This window comes from Pagrus pagrus (genome assembly GCF_965226575.1).
Source record: "Pagrus pagrus genome assembly, chromosome: 24".
Taxonomy (NCBI): Eukaryota; Metazoa; Chordata; class Actinopteri; order Spariformes; family Sparidae; genus Pagrus; species Pagrus pagrus.
In genome coordinates, this window is record NC_140206.1 from 4,003,387 (window position 1) to 4,025,237 (window position 21,851).

At 40.8% G+C, this 21,851-nt stretch overlaps 1 protein-coding gene across 2 annotated transcripts in view; it reads right to left on the minus strand.

Annotated features, from left to right (window-relative positions):
* Positions 1-28: 28 nt before the first annotated feature.
* Positions 29-21,851, minus strand: part of LOC311253524 (plakophilin-4-like) — a 42,757-nt gene continuing 20,934 nt past the window's right edge. The window contains exons 7-20 of one of the 2 annotated variants that reach the window (XM_084347554.1): positions 17,525-17,695; positions 16,017-16,218; positions 14,974-15,106; positions 12,264-12,477; positions 8,818-9,001; positions 5,989-6,106; positions 5,105-5,299; positions 4,824-4,997; positions 4,592-4,742; positions 3,940-4,132; positions 3,424-3,626; positions 3,168-3,299; positions 2,926-2,999; positions 29-2,597 (exon numbers count right to left, since the gene is read on the minus strand). In XM_084347554.1, coding sequence (XP_084203680.1) covers positions 2,340-2,597; positions 2,926-2,999; positions 3,168-3,299; positions 3,424-3,626; positions 3,940-4,132; positions 4,592-4,742; positions 4,824-4,997; positions 5,105-5,299; positions 5,989-6,106; positions 8,818-9,001; positions 12,264-12,477; positions 14,974-15,106; positions 16,017-16,218; positions 17,525-17,695 — 2,402 coding nt within the window. In that variant the 3' untranslated portion in view covers positions 29-2,339. Of the gene's footprint in view, positions 2,598-2,925; positions 3,000-3,167; positions 3,300-3,411; positions 3,627-3,939; positions 4,133-4,591; positions 4,743-4,823; positions 4,998-5,104; positions 5,300-5,988; positions 6,107-8,817; positions 9,002-12,263; positions 12,478-14,973; positions 15,107-16,016; positions 16,219-17,524; positions 17,696-21,851 lie in introns of both variants that reach the window. The other variant, XM_084347553.1, reaches the window with a different exon arrangement.

Below are 21,851 nucleotides of genomic sequence, written 5' to 3' on the forward strand. Positions count from 1 at the left end.
CAAAAACAAGACGAAACTCACATTTTTCTTGTCGTGATATAATCTTTAATCCCTATACATATATTTCCCTCTGTAACATTGCACATTATCATCATCATCAGTGTTGGACAGAACAGACAGATGGGGGGTATTTTGGTCAGGTCACGATTAATTAAATTAATAAAAATAATCAATAAATAATAGAAAAATCTTCTCCACACAATCACATATAAAGTTCTACATATTGAATACAACAATGTAACAGGACAGTTAAACCATTGCGTCTGTACAAATAGATTTTCACATGTTTTTGTCACATATTTCACATACTTTATGATATACTGCACTTTCAGCCAACATACAGGAGAGGTTACTGACGTAACCCGGGTTCTCTGAGTCTTTAAAGGTTGCTCCTCTCCAAACCTGCGTCAAATAATATTCAACAACACCTTTTCAGAGCTCGACGTTTAAAGAGGGAATAGTATTTGTCCCAGGTGAGGTCTCGTCTTCACGGAGTCCCTTTTTCGCTCACGTTCATGAAGATGCTGGCGAACAATATTTATGTCATTAAGCCAACACACTGCACACTTTTACTGCAGAGAAAAATGAAATCTGTTGACCGTTAACAAACACTCTGGTGAACAACAAGGTCAGGGCTGGGTTTCTTTCATAAAGCAACTTTTGACTAAGACATCTTTGACAGAAAAGAGTCAAAATAATGCAGATAAAGCTGAGAAAAATGTCCAATCCGGCATTTTTTCTTCCATTTTTTAAAATCTTTTCAAGACTGAAATGTAACGATATTAAAAAGTTTGAGCCTCTTTCTTACCTAGAACTGCTACATCACAGACAACTGGAAGATGTTTTACTTCTGACTGACTCTGAAGAGACATTCACACCGTTAAGAGTCGTTAAGGTCACATGGGGGTCGTTAGTCCACCTGGTTGTCTTGTGAGAGTCACATGAGTCTTCGGATGTTCCTAACTAAATGAAAATGACCCGGAAGCTGGTTGAAATCTCTGAACACTAAGGAAACATGCTTCGATGCTTCCTTTCTTATCTCCTTTAGCGAAGAAAACACTGGACTGGGACAATTATTGTTATAATCAATTAATCATTTAGTCGAAATTTTAAAAAAAAGTGAAAAATGCTTTCCCAGATCCCAAAGTGACGTCTTCAAACTGTTTTTTTTTTTCCAAACCAACAGTCCAAAACTCAAAGACTCTTCATTTACTGTCATAAACGACAAAGAAAAGCAGCAAATCCTCACGTTTAAGAAGCTGGAACCGGACAATGTTAAATTTTTCGCTTGAAAAACGCTGAAACTGGAACTAATTTTCTTTCGATGGACTCATCGTTGCAACGCTACACTGGACAGTCCACTAGGAAAGGAAAGGAGACGATGCAATCCCGAAAATCTAGGCTAATTAAGTAGCCTAGTGGCACTGCAGTCGGATTCTCGTAGCACCATGGTTGTCTTTTTCTGATTTCTCGTTCACGTCTTTCCTTGACCTCGTGACGTTTTCCATCAAGGTCAAGATAAAGTCAACTTTGTGAAAACTATTTGGGCTTTTTTGTAAATTCAGCAGGTTTCTTAAACTGGAAACTGTGATAAGAAACTGGGACTTATGCTTGTTTCATGTATTAATTCAAGGACAGTTACAGTCTTCTCATCACGTATCTGATGTTTTCATTCAGGAGAAGCTTCCAAGAGTAAGGTGGAAAACACAGTTAAAACAAATTTAAGTGGCAGTGAAGTATCTACAAAACCAATTAAAAACCTGTTCAGCATTTTATATACAAGTAAATCACGGTCCCAGAGTTTAAATTCCCCCCTAGTGGTCAAAAACCACAAATGCAACTACTGGGTTGTGATATTTTTCAACGCGTGTGTGGTGAACGATTTCCTGCTTCCTTTTCAAGAATTGTTTGCTATTTACAGAGCTATTGCACAAAAAGGACAGCACCAATATTCTCAAAAAGAAGTACCATTATCAATGATTTTCTCAATTAACCGATTTGATGTTTGGCCAGTTAAATATCAGTAAACTTGATTGACTAATCAACGACTCATTTCAGCTTTAAACTCACAATTTCTGCTGTTTCTTACAACAATGAGAGATGTTTCTTATTGTGGAATAAAGTTCAAAAATAAAGGATTAGTACATATTTATCTGCATTATTCTGGACGTGTTCTAACTTAGTCAAAAGCTGCAGGTATCAAACCGAGCCCCGGTCATTCAGTACAGTTTCAACACAGATGCACACACATCCACATGCATCCTCACCCATTTGCACAACCACACAGCGCACACACCCACAGAAACAGACTCAACGTACACGGTGTCCGTCGTGTTTTTTTACACCCAGGAGTCGGGGGAGCCGGTGAACTTGTTCGCCCTGTTTGAAGGCCTCCGCGTGGTGGAGTAGAAGTCCACGTAGTTGGTGTTGGCTTTGAACCGGAGCGACTGGCTGGCGTAGCCGTCGGGGGAGGACGGGGTGAGGTGGACCGGCTCGTCCTCGTAGCTCTCCTCTCCGTAGCCTTGTGGGGACGACAGGTACATTCTGTAGCTGTTGTAGTTCTTCCTGTCAGGCTCGTCGTAAAATGGCTCTGTGTGCTGAGAGAGGAACGATGGTGTCATTATTAAACACAAGCCTTGTTGCAACAGCATTTAAAGGTGTAGTTTGAGGAATATGGCTAGAAGGAGGCGATTTACAGAGACTCCAATCAAGGGATGAGAAGACACGGGGCTTTCTTTGTTTTATTCAGGTTTACTTGTTTGAAAAGACTTAGCCATGGATGCTTGTTACAGACTTCTACATGATCACAGTGGCTTTTTAGTTAATCTCTGCTACTTATAACTTACTTTTAAGTAATCTTATCTTATGTCGACATGTTTATCACTTTAACGCAACAATATGGCTGAATTTTAAAACATTTCTTACCTGGGACCTTCTCAGATCCTCTCCTGACTGGGAGGAATACGTCCCAATGAAATACGGAGTTTTCTTCTCAGACCCTGAAATGCAAAATTAAACAAAATCGTAAGATTCACAGGTGGAAAAAAACGACTTTTCAACAATCATAAGTTGGTTAGTTTGTGTATTAAAAAACATTTTTATTAAGTGTTTAAACAGAAACATCAGTGGTCCGACATTAGATCCCTGAGGGACGCCACAGTACGAACCTGTGTACTGCCGTTTGTGTAAACTGTTGTCTCCATAATACGTGTCGAGTTGCATAGATGACTGCGCCCTCTGATAGTTCGTACTGTGTCTTCTTATCCCGAGCATCGCCGGCGAGGATGTTGCACTACCACCTGAGAGAAAAAAAGACATTCAGAAAGTCGTAAAAACCTACTTTCTTTATCGGATTTTTGTTTATTTTTCAATACAAGGAATCCGTCTGTCCTTCACTTCGACCTCACTCACCGGATCTCTCACCTGATTGGATGACGGGGGACATCTGCAGCGGGCTGGTGGGCAGGGTCGGCTGTGAAAGGTAGCGGTCTCGCTCCAGAGTGGAGACGGGGGTGACGAAGTGGGTGTAGTTCCAGCCGTCCTGTTTGTAGAGACTCCTCAGCTCTCTGTACTGCCACAGCGTGTTCAACACCTGAGCCGCCGCCTTCACCACCTTCATCGAGTACCTGCGACATCGAGACACACAGCATCTTACAATGATTTCCACTTAAAATACTTAAAAATAGTGATTTTTTTGCACTGAGGGTTAAAACACAATGACATATTACAAAACTCAACATTTCAGATTACATTGCTTGAAATGTTGTGATTTGACCCTCAGAAAAATTATTCTTTTTTTAATAAAGAAGCAGCAAAGAAATAAGACAATTTCAAAACACAAAATTAAATGTTTGAGGTTCAATAAATGTAAAGTCATCACAGGTAAAAAGCTGCTGCTGTCTCTTAAAAATAAGAAATGTTCTGCAGAGACTTTCGCACCCTTTCCCTCGTCCTTTGCTGATGTTCACCAGCTTCTCGATGCCTCCGCTGTCGGCTAAAGCTTTGGCGTTCTCCATGTTGCGGCTGGTGACCTCGTGCAGCGTGCAGCAGACCGACGCCACCGTGTCGTCCGACAGCACCGGCGGACTGCCGCCGGGGAGCCGGTTCACCAGGTCCCGCATGGCGTACTTTCCTGGAGGAGGAGACGCAGAAAACATGGACGACATTTAGAGTGAAAGACACAATTTAACCTTGTGAAAAGATATTTAAACACTGATGAGCTCCGTTCACCAACATCCAGTATGTTTTTATATTACTTTAAGTATTTTATTGAGCCACAGCTGTAGTGCTACATCTGTCTGTCTCTGAATTCAAAGCCTGGAGTTTCTATAATTGTCCATAAAATATCTGCAGACATGATGAAACACCTTCAACACCCATGTTGTCCATTAGGGGGCGATGTGTTCTCACTCTTTCGATGACTGGACTCATGTCATCCTGTGATGTGAACAAGCTGTTGATGTTTCTGACTGACATGTTATGATGATCTTTTCACAGTGGATCGGTTTGTTGACTCTGTGTTCGTGTGTGTGTGTGTGTGTGTGCGTGTGTGAGTGTGTGTGAGTGTGTGTGTGTGAGTGTGTGTTCTGACCTATCAGCTCCTTGTTGCGGCCGTCCAGCGCCATGTTGCGGAGAGCGGTGGCGACGGAGCAGACGACCCGGTCGTTGTCCATCCTCAGCAGCTCCACCAGGATGGGCAGACCTTTCTCCTTACGCACCGCCGCTCGGATGTAGGCCGAGAACTGGACACACACACGCAGTTTTATATTATCACATCTTCTCATGTGTTTCTTCTACAGTAAGAAGTTTACTCGAGGTCGTACCTTCCAGTTTCCAGCAGAGAGGTTCTGCAGCGACCCGGCAGCGCCCTCCAGCGTGGCCGGGTTGGAGCTCTCGGCCAACAGGTTGAGGTACGGCTTCACCACCATCGGGTGCCACAGCAGCTCCGCCCCCCTCAGAGGCTGCGAGAAACCCGGGATCGGCCCAACACCGTCCCACTGCACCAAACAAAACTTATTAAAATCTAAAATAATAATCTGAGGGGATTATAAAGATAATAATCTTTGAGGGGATCCAGTGTCTTAGGGAACCTCCGTGTTCGTACCTTGTCGTCGGGCCAGCCGCCCCTCTTCCTGCCGCGCCTCCTCTTCCCCCAGCAGAGGTAGTCCAGCTCCTTGGCCGGGGAGGAGAAGCCCAGCAGGGTGTCCAGCTCCTGGTTGCCGAGCAGACGAGAGGAGGGCATCTCCACCTCCAGCCGGTACGAGAGGTTCCTCAGGGTGCAGACGCTGTTCTCCACGATCTGAGGTCAGAGAGATAGAAGGGAAACTTTAGTCTCCTTCTTTTGAAGACACGTTTTTTTTGTTGATCTGTTTTTGTAAATAAATCCTACATCCTGTTTCTTCTCCTTCTTTTACTCCTGGTTTTAATTTTACTATATTACTCCCCTCATCCCCTGGCTTTACGGGGACGTAACACTGCTGGAAAAAATGCTTTAATCAAACGAATCCTGTCATTAAAATCGGAATCGGACCAGAAAATTCGGTCTTTGTGATTGAAAGTTTAAATTATACATTTGGTGTAAAGGAGATCAGTGTGCAGATATTAATTCATAAATAGTATTGTAAAAAAAAAAGACCTTCAAATTCAAAAACATACATTAATTTAATATGGAAAAGGTGACATATAACCAAGGTGTAATATAATCCTGGAGACATGAAGATAAGTCACATCATCTCTACGTTGTGCTGATGATAATCAAATTAAACCTCCCTGTTTCTACAGATAATATAAATGTATCTGTGTGTAACTGTGTTATAAAGATCTCTGACACCTCACGGTTAATAGGTTAATAATTATATTTAATGATTAAGGATCAGTTATATCGTTGTCGGTGTTAGGTGGAGGTAAAGGCAGGTATCTGAGGAATACAACAAGTGTGTGTGTGTGTGTGTGTGTGTGAGTGTGTGTGTGTGAGTGTGTGTGTTGCACCTTGCTGTCGTAGTCGGAGGTGTTGACGCAGGCTTTGAGGACGTGAAGCAGCGAGTCGACCAGACCTTCACAGCAACGCAGCTGACTCCTCGCCTCCTCCCCTGCTGAGCTCAGGTTCCTCACACACACACACACACACACACACACACACACACACACACACACATACACGCTAACATTAACTCAGACCGAGGTGCAGTGTGTGGATTCCCCCACAGGGTGGCTCAAAAACCTGCCCGGATACAGTAAAGGAGGGAGCTGCTCCTCCAATAGGAACCTCCAGCTGCCGCTAATGGAGAGCTGACATGAGACGACTGCACAACAGCACATAACTCCCACAATGCATTTCTATACTATCAATCTACAGCCTGCGAGCTGTAGATTGCGAGCTGAGAAACGCTGGAGGCGTCTGAGCTCAGAGAGACAGTTTCCCTGCAGCAACGAGTCGTGTTAGAGGAGATAAATCACCAGCAGTTTACCTGTACGACACTCCTGATCAAAGACGGTAACGAGGCCGTTAAATTCGTTTTCTTTAACTTTGCAAAAATCCGTTTTTCTGCAAGCTCATGCTTCACTAAACACCCTGGACTTGTTCCTGATTGGCTCCGGACACTGAAGAACGAGTGGCGTCCGTCCAGTCAGGACAGTTTGTAACATTTGGGCTGGGAAGTCTCCACTCAGCAGGTTTAATTCGTTTGATTTGGAGGAGATGGAGGAGATGGAGGCCAATCAGAGTCCAATACAGCATCAGTTTCATTCAATAGATTCTCCTCTGGAGAGTTCGTTCAGTAAATCAGGTTACAGGTGTGGTTACTGCTCCGCCAACGATGATTCCTGTGTTTCATCTGGCAGCTTGAGATGCTTTAATGGACGCAGAGTCGGTCGTTTGAGGGTTGAAATACTGGAAATAAACAATGAAGCAGTAAATCTGAAAAACTGGGTTTAAATACTTTGACGTCGGTTGATGTGAAGCATCCATGTCTGAGAAAGTCCCATTTCAGATTTATCAGATCTTTAAGATAATCAATTCTACGTCTTGAATTTTATGGAGTCATAGGAGCCAGAAAAAAGAAAAAAGAAAAAAAACATTTGTAAAAGAAGAAAGAAGAAAACATGTTTCAATGTAAGGAGAAATAATTAAAATAATTATAAAGACAAATAAATAAAAAATAAGTATATTTAAAAAAAAAAATGTAAATACAAAGAGAAACAAATATTTTTTTTATAAAAAATAAAACATTTGGAAATATAAAAACAAAACTTATAAAAGGAATAATTAAATAAATACAAATGTAGAAATATAAAGAAAAATAAGAAATTAAAAAAAGGACAAATTAATAAAGAATACGTACATTCAAAAATTGTGCAAACATAAAGAGAAACAAATATATATATTTTTTTAAATTAAAAATGTAGAAATAAAAAGAGAAATTAGGAAAAGAATAAATTTTAAAAAGTAAATAAAAAGGAGAAAAACAGACATAAAATATGAAATAATAATTATAATATTTTTTATTTTCATATTTACTTTATTTCTGTGTATATATATATATTTTTTAATTTTGCATATTATTTACTATTTTTTTTCTGTATTTATTTTTTATATCATGTCTTTTATTTATCTTTACGCCTTTATTTCATCTCCTTCTTTCTTTTCTTCTTTTTTATAACAAACAGATCAGTTGTCTTGCACACAGACTTAAAAGCGTTGGCCATCGTGTTCGTTATTTTTTAAATCATTCTTAGTTTTTGTTGAGTTTGTTTGTAGCTCACTGTATGTCAGTTTCTGTATAGTTAATGAAATAAATTTACATAGAAAGAAATGCAAACAATAAATATGCTTAAAATCCACATTTCTTCTATATATTCACACATTCACTTTCTTGTTCTCTTACAGACATATTATTTTTATGGCACTCCTGTGACTCCATACAGTTTGGCCCTCTTGTCTCAAATTAGTTCAAAGATCTGCAGGTTCACACTGGTTCTTGAAGCCTCATAGCCTCCTGCCATGAAAGGTTGGACAGCTTCCTCTTTAATTAGATATATTTTAAAGAAGAGGAGAGGCCGAGTGCTCGCTCGGTTTCATGAAAAAAACACTGAAAATATTCTGCAGCACTCAGAGAGTGAGAGAAAGAAGAGAAGTTATATTAAAAGACTTAATTTAGTCGGTTTTCCTGGGTGTAAAATATCGCTCACACCAGGAAATATTAGTGTGTTGTCTGGAGGTTTACAGGATTTTTTAAAACATGAAGATTCATCTTTCGAATGAGCCAAAGCTAAGACGAGCCGCATTTATTAGTGTAAAATCTGCATATAACGAAGCCGAAGCTTCACCCTGGGCTTTGACTTTTAAGACACACTCGCATCGCTTTGCTGTTATTTGTCTCTGTGAGCTAATGTGGTCAAATGCATACTTGGGACATCACGGCTGCATAAAATCTCCATTACGGAGCCTCTCATTGACGATTATGTGGCTGTGATTATGCGCCGTGGTTTTTACAGAATCATTAAAATGAAAAGCAGACAGAGAAAAGCAGCGCAGACAAGCAATAAATCCAGAAATCATCCTTGCGATTTAATGAGCTGACGGCACGACTGGAAACTCAACACGCTCTTTGTTCTATCCTCTTTTTTTTTTTTCAGAAAAGTGAGAATAGATTTGTTCAGTTTCGAGACATTTTAAAGTGTAAAAGTGTGAGATGAATATGCAGAAGCATCATCAGCAAAGATGATGACAAACACTGATATATGTGTCCATTTTTCAATAAAAAGGAGGATCTTTTATCATCGTCAAGAGCGGAGGGGTGCGTTTGTTTCGTTCCTCACCTCAGACAGCCGGTGGTGTTGCGCAGCAGCACCGACGACTGGAACTTGACTTTGTGTTCGTCGCGGTGCGAGACGCTGCTCCAGCCCGAGTGAGGGATGACGACCGTGTTGGTCAGCGTGGACAGAGCGTCGCGGATGATGGTCATCTTCACGGCGTCGCATGAGGAGAGGTTCCACAGGACGCCTGGAAGGAAAGTTCAAACTTCAGAAGATTTGCCAACATTTCACTTTCGTAACTGCACTGCAAGTTTTTGTATTTTTCAGAATCGCTTGGGAAATACCAAAAAAATTGTTTGATACCTCACAATTTTGGGTTTAATAAGGAGAGAAGAGACGAAAAAAAACATATAACGTGGAATCATTTAACAATGTTTTTACAGCCCAAGCAACGAGGAAGTAATGCCAATTTTAACCAAACAAAAGGGTTAATAATGATTAATAAGAACGGAAAAACAGGTTAATAAAATCCTAATTCTCACTTTTTAAGAGGAAAAAGTAAAAAAAAGTGTTTATAGTTCAGTAAAGCATTAATTGCTATCATTATAGTTAAGACACAAGACAAACAGTATTTAAAGGATTAGATTGACATTTTGGGAAGTTATTCTCTCTTTTGAGTTAGCCACTTATCTTAGCTTAGCATGAGCAACATGTTTAAGGTTGCACCTGGGCTATAGGCAGAGTCGACGCCGTAACCTACGCAAGTGGCCTATTTAAAAAAGCATTTTGTTAATTAATGTTTTTGGCTTTTTGAAATAAAACAAAGCAATGCAAATGCAAAAAAGATTTTTATTTTTTTTTAAAAATGCAAAAAATTTGAAAAATTGAAAAAAGCAAAACAAAGAGAAAAAATATGAAAAATGCAAAAAAAAAATGCAAAAGATGTTCAAATGTAAAAATATCGAAAACATTTGAAAAAAGCAAATAAATACAAAAATGTGAAAATGTAAAAAAAATTTAAAAAAATATTGCATAACTGTGAAAAAAGCAAAAAAAGCAAAAAAATAAGAAAGTAAACAATTGCAAAAAAGTGAAAAAATGAAGAAAAAAACAACAGAAAAATGGCTAAATAATAATAATAATAATAATAATAATAGTAAACATTCAGAATGTGAAAGGCAAGTAGCTTAGCTTAGCATGGGCAACATGTTTAAGGTTGCATGTAAGCTCTAGGCAGAGCCAACGCTGTAACCTACGCAAGTGGCCTACGCCGTAATTAGCATTTATACATGTGAGCTGGTCTGTGTTGCTGGCGGTGGTGATTTCCAGCCAACTTTCCCCTTTAAACACACCGACTCCTTCGGCTCACAGCTGCTGTGTCTCTGGGCTAGAGAGAGCGGACGGGCAGAGTGTCCGCAGGGAGGGCCGCCTCTCCGTAGCCAGAAAATGGCATCCCTTGGTCGAGAGGCTGACGTGTCTCAGAGGAGTGAAATCAGGACACAAAACCTCTTTTATTCAGCTTCCTTCACGGTGTTTCATACGTTGTGTTCTGTCTCTTTAATCCCTCTCTCTTTGCTATCTTGTCTTCATATCTTCTGGTTTGAGAATAAAATTTGCTTCAGGCACAATAAGAAGAAACCCCCCCAAACATTTGACAACGGGGGGCCAAATAAAACTGTGGAAGATAACACAGAAAACTTCCTCGTAGCTTCCAAAAGCTCCAAACTGGCACACATTTTTAGCGTGGGCGCGATTCAAACTACAACAGTGTTTGTTCGCTACAGTCTGCGAGCTGCAGGGAACAAAATCTTTGTACTTCAGCTTTTTATTTCAAAATGAGTAAAATCAAAGAGTTGTATTTTTAAATTTGCAGGTATGTTTCTAAAAATTAGACTATTACGGAAAATATGAGGTGAGAAAAGACAGAAAACTGGACGTCCTGCAGCCAGTTACGTCCACCAGAGCATGACTCACAGCTTTAATAATCAGAATCCAGCCCTGAGCTGTAAAACTTTTTAAAAGCTTTATAACAAACTGAAGACTTCTCTCTGTTTTCCTGAAGAATCCGTCTTGCAGCTTCATATCTGCTGGCATTAGACAGTCTGTGTGGTGTGGCTGCAGAACTGTCAGCAGCATCCTGTTTCCAAAGCACATTATCTGAGCATCTGTCCCGCGGACTGTGCCGAGATCTGCTCTGTCAACACAACGCGCTGAGTGTTTAAGCCGCCGCCGCTCTCACCTCCCACAGAACAGCCGATACACAGATTAATACGCTGCCAGCCAGCCAGCCGGTCAGACGGGCGACACAGACCGACGCTCGGCCAGCACGCCGGCCAGCCGGGCGGCCGGCGAACCTCGCGAGCAGGCAGACGCCCACACGCATCACAGCGGGATTTCTATGTGTCATGTTTTGGAGAGTGTCTTTGTCAATGTGGACGCTGTTTTCACCTGAATTCACCTCTTCAGGGATAAAACGAGTTGACAACTGACCAACACGGGGGACTTCAGAAGCTCCCAGTTGTTCTCTGACCTGCTGGAGTTGTTGTTTCATGTTACTTCTGCCAGAGAGGTTCGGCCAAAGTGACAGAGTGCTGGTGTGATCGAGGACGTCTGAAGGGCTTTTAAAAGCATTTCTGCTGTTTTCTCATCAACTACTGCACCGACCTGAAGAAAACTATCCAACACGTCTTATGATCGACTATAATTATGTGTAGTTTGATGTAAATGTACAGACGCAAACGTTACAATAACAAAATGAGACAGTCAGCAGCTGGGATTTAAAAAACATTTTCTTGATGAATGTTTTTGGCTTTTGGAATAAAAAAAAAAGCCCGATGCAAATGTGGGAAAAAAACTAAAAATTGTGAAAAAAGCAAACAAATTTGAACAATGCAAAAATTCAAAAATGCAAAAACGTAAAAAATCTAAAAAATGTGAAAAAAAAATGTGAAAAAAATGTGAAAAAATTAAAAAAATTGTATCACGTGAAAAAAGCAAAACAATGCAAAAATGCAGAAAACTGAAAAATAAAAAAAAAATGTTAAAAAAATTTATCATTTGAAAAATTGCAAAAAGTGAAGTGAAGTGAAAAAATTTAACAAATTGTAAAAAAAAAAATGCAAAAATATGAAAAATGCAAAAAGTTGCAAAAAATGTGAAAAATTCAAAAAATGTGAAAAATTAAAAAATTGCGAAAAATTTTAAAAAGTTCAAAATTGTGAAAATGAAAAAAAAAAAATTAAACATTTGAAAGATGCAAAACAATTGCAAAAGTGTAAAAAATTGAAAAAAAAACAGAGAAAAATGCCAAAATAATAATAATAATAAAAGCATTCAGAATGTGAAAGGCCGTCTCTGAAGCCAGTGTTTGGTTTGTCTCTTCTGGGCTACTGTAGAAACATGGTGGTGCAACATGGCCGACTGTGTGGAGGACCAGCTGCTCCCTTAACAAAAGTGTGACTCTTGGTTTCAGGTGCTTATTCACTGATGAAAACAACGACCGGACCTACCGGTGACGAGCTCTCGGACTTCGTTGTCGGTTGTTTTCCTGAGGAGGCGCAGCAGGGCCGGCACGCCGCCGCAGTTCCTCAGCGCCACCTTGTTGTTGTCGGTGGCCTTGCCGTACACCAGGTTCCTCAGGGCCCCGCAGGCGCTCTTCTGGACCTCGGCCACCTTGTGATCCAGCTGGTCCACCAGGTGCTGGATCCCTCCCAGGTGACACACCTGCAGGTTGTGACCAATCACACAGATGGAAACTGACTTCCAGAGGTTTAGCTCACTAAAACCCTCTAATGGAGACAAACACTGATGTCCGGGCTGATGTAACGCTCCTCTGCGAAGCCTCCTCTCACCTCTCATCATCATTAGCACAGAAATGATATATTCTTTCATTTTTTATGTTAAAGCGAGGAGATCAAAGCACATCACTGAAACATTTATTGTTTAAGATGCTTTGAAAGGAGCCTTAAATCATCTTGTCTCCTCAGAAGAGCTGCTATTAGCCGAAGACAAAGAGTTACATAATCAGCAGCAGGTTGACACGCAAACCAAAGAGCTTCTCCTCCTCCAGCGTCAGATCACAGAAGAGAAACTTAATCACAAGAGACAAACGAACCAAAACGCATTTATCGTTGAATAAAGTGAGTTTTAGATTTACGTCTTTAAAATTCAAAGGAATAATCGTCACTGTCTCGACTCGTCGTTTAACTCTGAAGCGTTAACTTCACATGAGATCAGCGTCAGCTCGGTGTGAGACGCTGAAGGTGTTTTCATTTCACTGTGAAGAACTTTAACTCAACTTTCTTCTCAGATTAAATGTAGGATACATTATTTATTCATCTGTTTTTGAACACTGACATAAAAACTTCAAAGTAGGAACTGTTTGCGTTCAGATTTATGGGATTCATCCACGAGGCGTCTTTGAAGCCTGCAGGAAATGTTTCAAGTAGTTTCTAATCATCTGATGTGATTTATTAGTTTATTTAATTACGTCCTTTAATTATCTGCTTATTTAACTGAAGCGTTAATTAGTTTTCAATCTTTCTCCAATCTTTATTAGTTCTGAGTTTGTTTTTCAGTTTAGTTTGAGCTCGTTTGTTCATTAAATGTAAAGATAAATGTGTTTATAGACAAATATACATTCAAAGTGGAAACTATTTACCCAAATATTACTGTGATGTTGTACTTTCTGATAAATCCTGTCAGACTGACGTGGGATCAACCAATTTTTTGACATTTTCAAGGTTTTAAAGTTGTTGTTTTTATCAATTTATAAATGTTTTACAATTCTTTTTCGATCTTTCTCCACAGTTTTGTTCGTTTTTTAGTTTAAAGTTTGTTTTTTTCGTTTAGTTTGTTTGAAAAATGTGAAGATAAACATTTTGTACGGGTTATATAATGTAGTATTTTTCAATAAATCCTTTAATTATGACACGGGAATGATCCATTTTTACATTTTCTTCAAAGTTTTAAAGTATTTTTTAATCATTTTTATGGGATTTATTATTTCATTTATGTCCTTTGATCATCTGTGCATTATATATTTTTTTTTTTCAGCCATTCTTCAGTTTTATTTTGTTTTTTGCTTGTTTTTTAGTTAATTTTTAGAAAAAAATGAAAATTTGTATTGAGCTTTTTTTAGATATTTTTTCACGAGTCAGTATAGATTTTATATTATATTACATTTTTAGGTCGTTGGTATCAGTTTAAACTCTAAAATTACAGTTTAAATATCCTCCACGTAGAAAAACTGCCACTTTCTCTTCAAAAGACTGATGGATGAGCTATTACAGCCTGTTTCTGAAGTTGTTACCTAGTTTTGATGTTTCTTTTTGCAGTAAAAGGAGAATAAATCATCACTAAAAGCACCAATAATAAGAATGATCCTCTAAATATTGCAGAATAAAACCTGAGCTGAAACACTCGGTCGCCTCACTGGAGGAACAAACCAAACTTTCTTGTGTCATCTCTAAATAAACTCGTCTCAGGAGAGCAGCAGACGCTCCGACTCTCTGTTCAAACCGTCACTGACAAACATTTGTTTTCTGGCTAAATGAGCAGGCGTGTGTCCAAAAGGCTAATTAAAAGCTCATCACCAAACGAACCAAACGGCACTTTAGCGGCTCTCGCGTGAAGCTCCGCCATTGTCCCGGAGTTATTTATTGCGACGGGAAGCAGAGCAAAGAGGCAGCGTGCGGCGCTTCAGCGTGTCGGAGAGCGGCGGCGGCGGCGGCGGCACGGTGGCGGCACATTTTGGCACCGACGTCACTTAAAGTTTTGTTTTTAGCAGATGGCGCTTTGGCTCCCGGTTTGGCAGCGAGGATCTGAAAACAGAGTCAGAGAATAAAGTCTGAGAGACGGTGGAGGGAGACGACAGGAGATATCTGAGGAAATGTAAAGCTGGAGGGATTTTCCCCGGAGACCAGGAACCTTGTGTGTTTCCTCCGCAGGGACCAGAGTCTATTTAAGTTTCGGGGACATTATTGTATCGCAGCTGTAATTTAATGTACATTACACATTAAATCCATCCTGAATATCTGTCTTTTCTACCTTCTCACTCGTCCTTTATTGCATCTATAGAGGTCACAGTCAAACCACCAGAGCTGCAGCCATTTTAAAAGAGACTGAACCTCCAAACGTGGCAGGGAGGAGTGACTCACGACTGTGACGTCCGTCTCGTTATTTTTACTCTGACAGCCCAGCGTGTCCCCGTCACCTTACCTCCACCTTGACCCGGTTGTCTCCGTAACACAGGTGCTGCAGGTAGGCGGCGGCGTTGGCCTGGACAGAGGGGAAGTGGTGCTGCAGCATGTGGATGACCTCCGGCAGCTCGGGGTCGCGCCAAGCAAACTCCCTGAGGGGGGAGAGAGAGGAGGAAACTTTCAGAAGGGTTCATTCACTCCACACTTCACACAAAACTGAAGCCTGGAGTCATTTTTCATTCTCTTTGAGTCATTTTGCAGGAGAACAGCTTCATTTTCTAGCTGCTAAAAGGGAGATTTTGTGGATGGTTTGTGATCTAATATCTTATATCTCAACAACTATCACATGGAGTAGCATTAAATTCGGTGCGGACATTCACGGTTCCCAGAGGATGAATCCTCCTGACTGTGGTGATCCCCTGAATTTTCCTCTAGCGCCACAAGCAGGTTGATAGTTTTGGATTCGAGCAAAAAAACCCAAGAAGTATTGAATGGATTTTCTTAAAGCTTAATAAGGACGTTCATGTTCCCCTCAGGATGAACTACACAGGCCTCAGGTCTGAATTTTACTTTATCTAACACTTTTCTTTAACGACCAAATGTAACGATATTTTAATTAATGACTGTAATTTTCACGATTAGTCTTTTCAGTCCATAAAATGTCAAATTTTGTTCAACCAACAGTCCAAAAACACAAAGTCTCTTCATTAACTGTCAGAAATCACAAAGAAAAGCAGCAAATCGTCACATTTCAGAAGCTGGAACCATGTTTGATGTTTTCGCTTGAACAATCACTCGTTGTCAGTCGACTAATCGTTGCAGCGCAATCATGCTAGCTCGCTGATGTTAGCATCGAAGACAGTCTGGATGAAAACTAAAGACAGATATCAGACGGTGAAACGGTTATCTTCCCTGCATGGATTCATAAATCAGCAGATCCATGAAAAATGACTGAAACGATTAAATCGATTATCAAAAAGTAAGCGATTAATCTGTAATCATGACATAAATAATAAAATAAACGTCCACACATGCATCCTGTTTATCTACACATGTGGGCACCTGGGGTCCTTGTGGATGCTCTCGATGGACGGGGTGCGCGTGGCCACTCGGTCCACGATCCCAGAGTGGCGGTGGGAGAAGACGGGCTCGCCGGAGACCCGGTAGGAGTCGACGTACAGCGCCGCGGTGCTCAGCCCGTAGCTGCTTCTTTGGTACGGCAGCGTGCCGCAGTGGCTCGTGGTCCGAGGGAGCGTCCCCATACCTGAGGAGAGGAGCGAGGAGGTCAAGACAGAGGCGGCTGGAGGCAGTTTGAAGCTTTTCTACACATCCAAGGTCGCATAAAAGAGAAAGAAGTATCAGTTACATAAGTGCTTGAATACGCAGAAGGCCATTTAAAAGCCACAAACCTGTTTAAATCTCGACTAAATGAAAACTAAAATGGCTCCTCAGATCCTCCGCTATCAAACTCCGCCGAGCTTTTCCAGCTTTAAATCATCCTTCAATTAAGAAGCAGCCGAGTACATGAAAGGTTTCAGCCTAATTAAGTTCTGACCTCGGGGAGCGATAATAACAACAGTTCCTGCGCCTGTAAACTCAGATTTCCGCCACAGATTTTGTGAGAAATAATCTTCTGAGCAGATGTGAAACCGAGCCAGCGGGATGCTGATGTGAAAAACTGAGAGCTGTGTGAGTTTTTCTCTGTGAAGGTGATGAAGCAGCTGAAAGTCATGAGAGGATATCTGAGTTATTTGAAATGTTTTCCCCACACGGTCATTACTTTACTACTCGTCTGTCAGTGTTTATGATGGTGTTTCTACTAAAAGTGCTGCTGTCACGTCTGATAATCCAGAATGTTGACTTTTTGCAATGTATTATGTATTTTGTGTTACTCCAACGTGACTTTTTCTGCAAGTTTAAGCATCTTGTTACGGGGAAATTAATGTTTTTTGTAATTATCTTTTGGAAATTAATGAAAAATGTTGCCTGTAGCCTATTGTTGTTGACATTTTTTAAGTAAATACTGTATATATTAATGATATCTACTGTATATAATTTATGTATTTTTTTTGTGATGTAAGATGGTTATTCCCCATTTCTATTATCATTTCTTGAACTATATCTCGTAAATCTAAACAATCAGATCTTCCAACAAACTAATACACAGAGATTTTACATGCAGAATAAAGTGTTTGTTTAATTATATATTAAACTTTATGAGTCAGTTTACATCCAACAGCCGTTAACAATATAAATTAATCTGTGTACCTTTTTTTGCATCAAGTAATCAGTCTATAAAATAGTGGAAAACTATGGAAACGTTGAGGTAATGTAGGAAACTATGGATAGATACGGACAATTTCCATAAACTCACTTAAATAAACGCGGATTTATCTGCGTTTGTGTTGGAAACATTTGGGATAATATGAGTAAACAACACATATTACATGTTTAGGTCTGCAGCAGTTGACAGGATGAGAAAAATGTGTTTTTTTGAGCATTAAAGCACGTAAACACTTTCCAAAATAAAAATATGAGCCTGAACATGAACATGTGTGGGGCTGCAGTACCTGTGTTGCTCCTGTAGAGGGAGCCCTGGGCGTCGTGGGTGGGGCTGTGGTACATGGGGCTCTGGAAGGAGCGCTCATCGAAGACGGGCGTCATGTGGCAGTCTGGAGACAACGCCGCCCTCAGCTCTGGATCGATCTGCCCCGCGTGGCCGGCGTACGAGCTGTGAAGCCCTGTGAACCAGATCAATAACTTTATTAACACAAACACGGACAAAAAAAGGCTTTAAAGACACTTGAAGTGGTCGTTTTTGGTGATAAAGTTTGATTTCACTCATACATGAATCATCAAATCACAGCTGAGCACCTGCAGAATGAATGAAAAGCTGTGTCATGACAGAATAAAGGCCCGGTTCTGCCCGTCACGGTGTTACATGAATCATATGTACATCTCATCTGTAGGTGCGGCCGTGCAAATCATATCATCCCAAACAACACTGTATCTCACGACGCCGACTCGTGCAAACTCTTGTTGTGTTTTTATAAAATGCATGAAGACTTTGGTCAATTCAGAAAATGTGCTGCAGGCGCCGTCATCAGCAAGTCAAACAAGCAGAGCAGAGGGTTTCTCCAGCCTCCAATCTGAGAGCAGATCAGTTCAAAGAGCGCTCCAATTATAAAGAGGCTTTAGGGCACCGGGGGGGGGGCAGCCTCGCTGGATCGGTCCGGCAGCTGAAGCACACAGTTTGCTCTCCGAGCTGGTGATGAAGGAGCTATTTGCTTCTGCAGTTTTTCTCTTTCCTTTACATAAATTTCTCAGTGAATGAGGCAGAAGCGCTCAGTTTTCTTATCGCAGGAAAACATGTGCGCCTGCTGCGACACAATCTGGTTGAATCTGGACCTCGGTGCCGGTTCTCGAGGGCTCGTCAGCAGCGAAGGACGCGAACCTGAACTGTGACCTTCGGGTCGGTGGATGCTGGTGTCAAGTGGTGCAGATTCAAATCGAGCTCACCTTTACAGTGAACCCCACCCAGTGATAGCTGGCTTCAAAATGGACGTTATTCAACACTGGTAGATGTGAAAAAGTGAATATTGTTTAAGATTAAAATTAAATTTCATTCGACCGTGAGGTTTTGTATTGGTCAACCTTCGTTCTTACTTCCACTTTGAGTGGTAAAATCGATGTTTCAATCATTAATCCAATATTTTGAGCTAGCTATTTAACCATTCCTCCGTTAGCAGACTTTAAGCTAACTATTTTAACCATTTATGGCTAACTACTTAGCCTATTACTCATTTGTCATAGCTAGCTATTGCTTTTGAGTTGTTGCTATAGCTATTTCAATCATGTATCCACTACTTTAAGCTAACAATTTCGACCATTCATCCATTAGCAGACTTTAAGCTAACTTTTTCAACTATTTATCGGTTGCTTGTTATGTTAGCTAGCTATTTCAAAGTGCTACGTTTTGCTGTTTCACCATTTAGGTAACTTTAAGCGAGATGACTATTTCAGCAACTATCCACTACTTTTAGCTAACTGTAGGCTACTTTGCTAAACATATTGACTAAACTTCAAGCTAACCTTTTCAACCATGCTATGTTAGCTATTTCAACCTCACAGTTTTTTGCTTTTTTACCATTTTGCCATCTATTAAACCATCATTTTAAGCTACTACTTTTAGAAAACTATTTAAACTATTTAGTCAATACTTTTAGCTCAATTAGCTTTTTCAACCTCGTACTTTCTGCGTTGTCACCATGTACCTAATCAACAATCACATCTATTTGAACTTATACATTTACTTGCAGCTATTTTAAAGCATTCATCCAATACTTTGCTGCGGTGTCCAGGTGTTACAGCTGACTCAGTATGTAAATAAGTATTTCCAAAGCGAGTCATTATCCTCATTTTGCTAAATTAGTTCAGCTCCTCCGTCTCTCCGGGTCCCCTTGGCAACCGCACGATGAGGTAGTCTTCAAGCACCCTCGGTTGGAAATAACACTATTAGAAATTTTCTATCTCCTGCCTCATTGTTGAAACCTCATCCTCGCTGGTGACACTGCAATTTTTCCCCCCACAATAAAAAGAGATCACCTCGCAGCAGCTTACGTGTTTTGGCCGCTCACCAGGTTTCACCACCTAAACTACGAGCGCGGCTGATCAGTAATAGCCTAATCTTGTATATCCATATATTGCTTATCTCCCTCATGTAATCTGGGATTATGCTGGATCTGCAGGATAACTGAGAATAAGGACTTAGGCGATGTATTAGGCCACTTAGCAGCAACTGCGGGATGAAAAATCACTCAGCTAGAGAATAGGAGGCATTTTATTTAGTTCACTGACTCTGCCTCCCACACACGACCGATTCTTCCACCATCCTCTTTTCACACAAGGCACAAACACAACAAAAGCACAACACACAAAAGGTCCACAAATGCATCTGCACATCACCGACATCCTCACACTGATGCAGCAACACACACACACACACACACACACACACATGGCCACGTGGCACATGAAAAATTAAACCATCGCAGCATAATAAAGCCTTCCAGCGCCGTCAGCTGATAATCACATGCTGATGCTTCACGGGGGCTTTGTGATAGAAACACCCCCTATATGGGTCAGTGGGAGCGGCTTAATGAAGTGACATAGGGGCTGGACGGAGGAATAAATCTGTGTCGCTGCAGCATCAGCAGTGCCTCTACGACTGTAAATCTTCCAGCACGGCAATGTGGAGGGAGATATCTGTCGGTGTGCAAGTTAATAAGGGAGGACGAACTGCGATAGATTGATACGATGGCAATTTTCATATTATTATGCGTGAAAGCAAAAGTATATTCGATTGTTTTGGTTTGAGATTTGGTCCAAAGAGTCCTCGAAGGCTTCTCCTGTGAGCCCGATTCAATAAACAGCCTGGTAGCAGAGTACAGAAATAATCCCCCATCTCAGGTTTCTCAGCCAGCGTCAGTCGAAGAAACACAACAAGGTCGTAGGTTGGGTTTCCGGGGACGTCAATCAACTTCTCATCATCGTCGTTCCTGCCAGAACATTATGAGTAAATGTCAAGAAGCAGATTGTTTTCAATGCAATAAAAAAGGTTGAGTAAAGAGCGATATCTCAATGGAGGAGACGGTTACACCTTGTTCACAAGTTCTGACTGCGACATGTTGTGTTTTTCATGACAGATGCTCAGTTTGATGACTATTTGGGTGGTGAGTCATGGTGATATGTTAACGGTTTATATTTTTATTTGGACCTGAGGAAGAGTGATAAAGGCCAAACATGCGCAGATGTGAGAATTTCTCTACTTATATTTAGATTTTAGACGATTGGTGAGGACATGTTGGGGTCAGATTGATCAATATTTACAATTATCCTAATAATCCTGCAGCCTAAAGCCTTGAAAACTCTCATATCTAATATAAGGTAGCAGTTGTTGTCCTGCAGCTCTGCTGCTTCTCTGTCCTTCCGGTTCATTAGGCCAATTGGACTCACCTGATGTCCCAGGTGTCAGCCAGTCCCTTGTTAGACGGTAAGAAACAAACTGAGCAGAGCTGCAGTAATTAAGAACCAGAGCTCTGCCCCAGTTACACACTGCATATACCCTACATGCTGTACTTATTATTTGTTTAGTGAATAAAATCATACAAAATGCTTCTTTACAATTTCCCAGGATCCTAAGTTTACATTTCCATTTCCATTTGCTTATTTTGTTCAGGCAACAGTCTACGCAAAGATATTTAAATTACTGTATAGAAAAAGGCAAATATTTACATTTAAGGGAGCTGGAATTAGTGACTGTGGGGCATTTAGCTAGGATAGGGAGGGAAGTCGAATAGGTTGGTGTGTTTACCGGGACAACTACTGCTCGTAAGCATAGGGAACGCAACCAACAAATGCAACCAATCAGAGGAGGGCAGGTCTTGCAAGAAACACAGTAGGATCCACTTAAAGATCAACATTTCAGAAAAAGCAGGAGATAATGATAATAAATATGGAAGTCATGTCACCACTGAGTAGGATCAGACAGTGATCAGAGTATAAACCATAAAAGGGCAGCGTAAAGCACCACTTAGCATCTCATTAGCATGACATTAGCGTATGTTTTCTGGACTGTGTGTAATCAACTGCCTGTTTGCTAAATATAGAGCTTCATGTTCGGAGCCATGATTCAGCTGCATGAAAAAACCTTTCAGGAGGAAACACTCGAGCTGGATTATGACCACCCGCTGCTTCCTTTTGCTCCCTATCGACTGCTTCACATCCAATAGATACTAACATGGTCGGTCCTCCCAGCCATCAATTTGCTAATCAGTGCATGAGAGAGAATTTCTGCAGGAAGCGCTTCACATCGAGACGCTGTGATCTGCCGTGTTG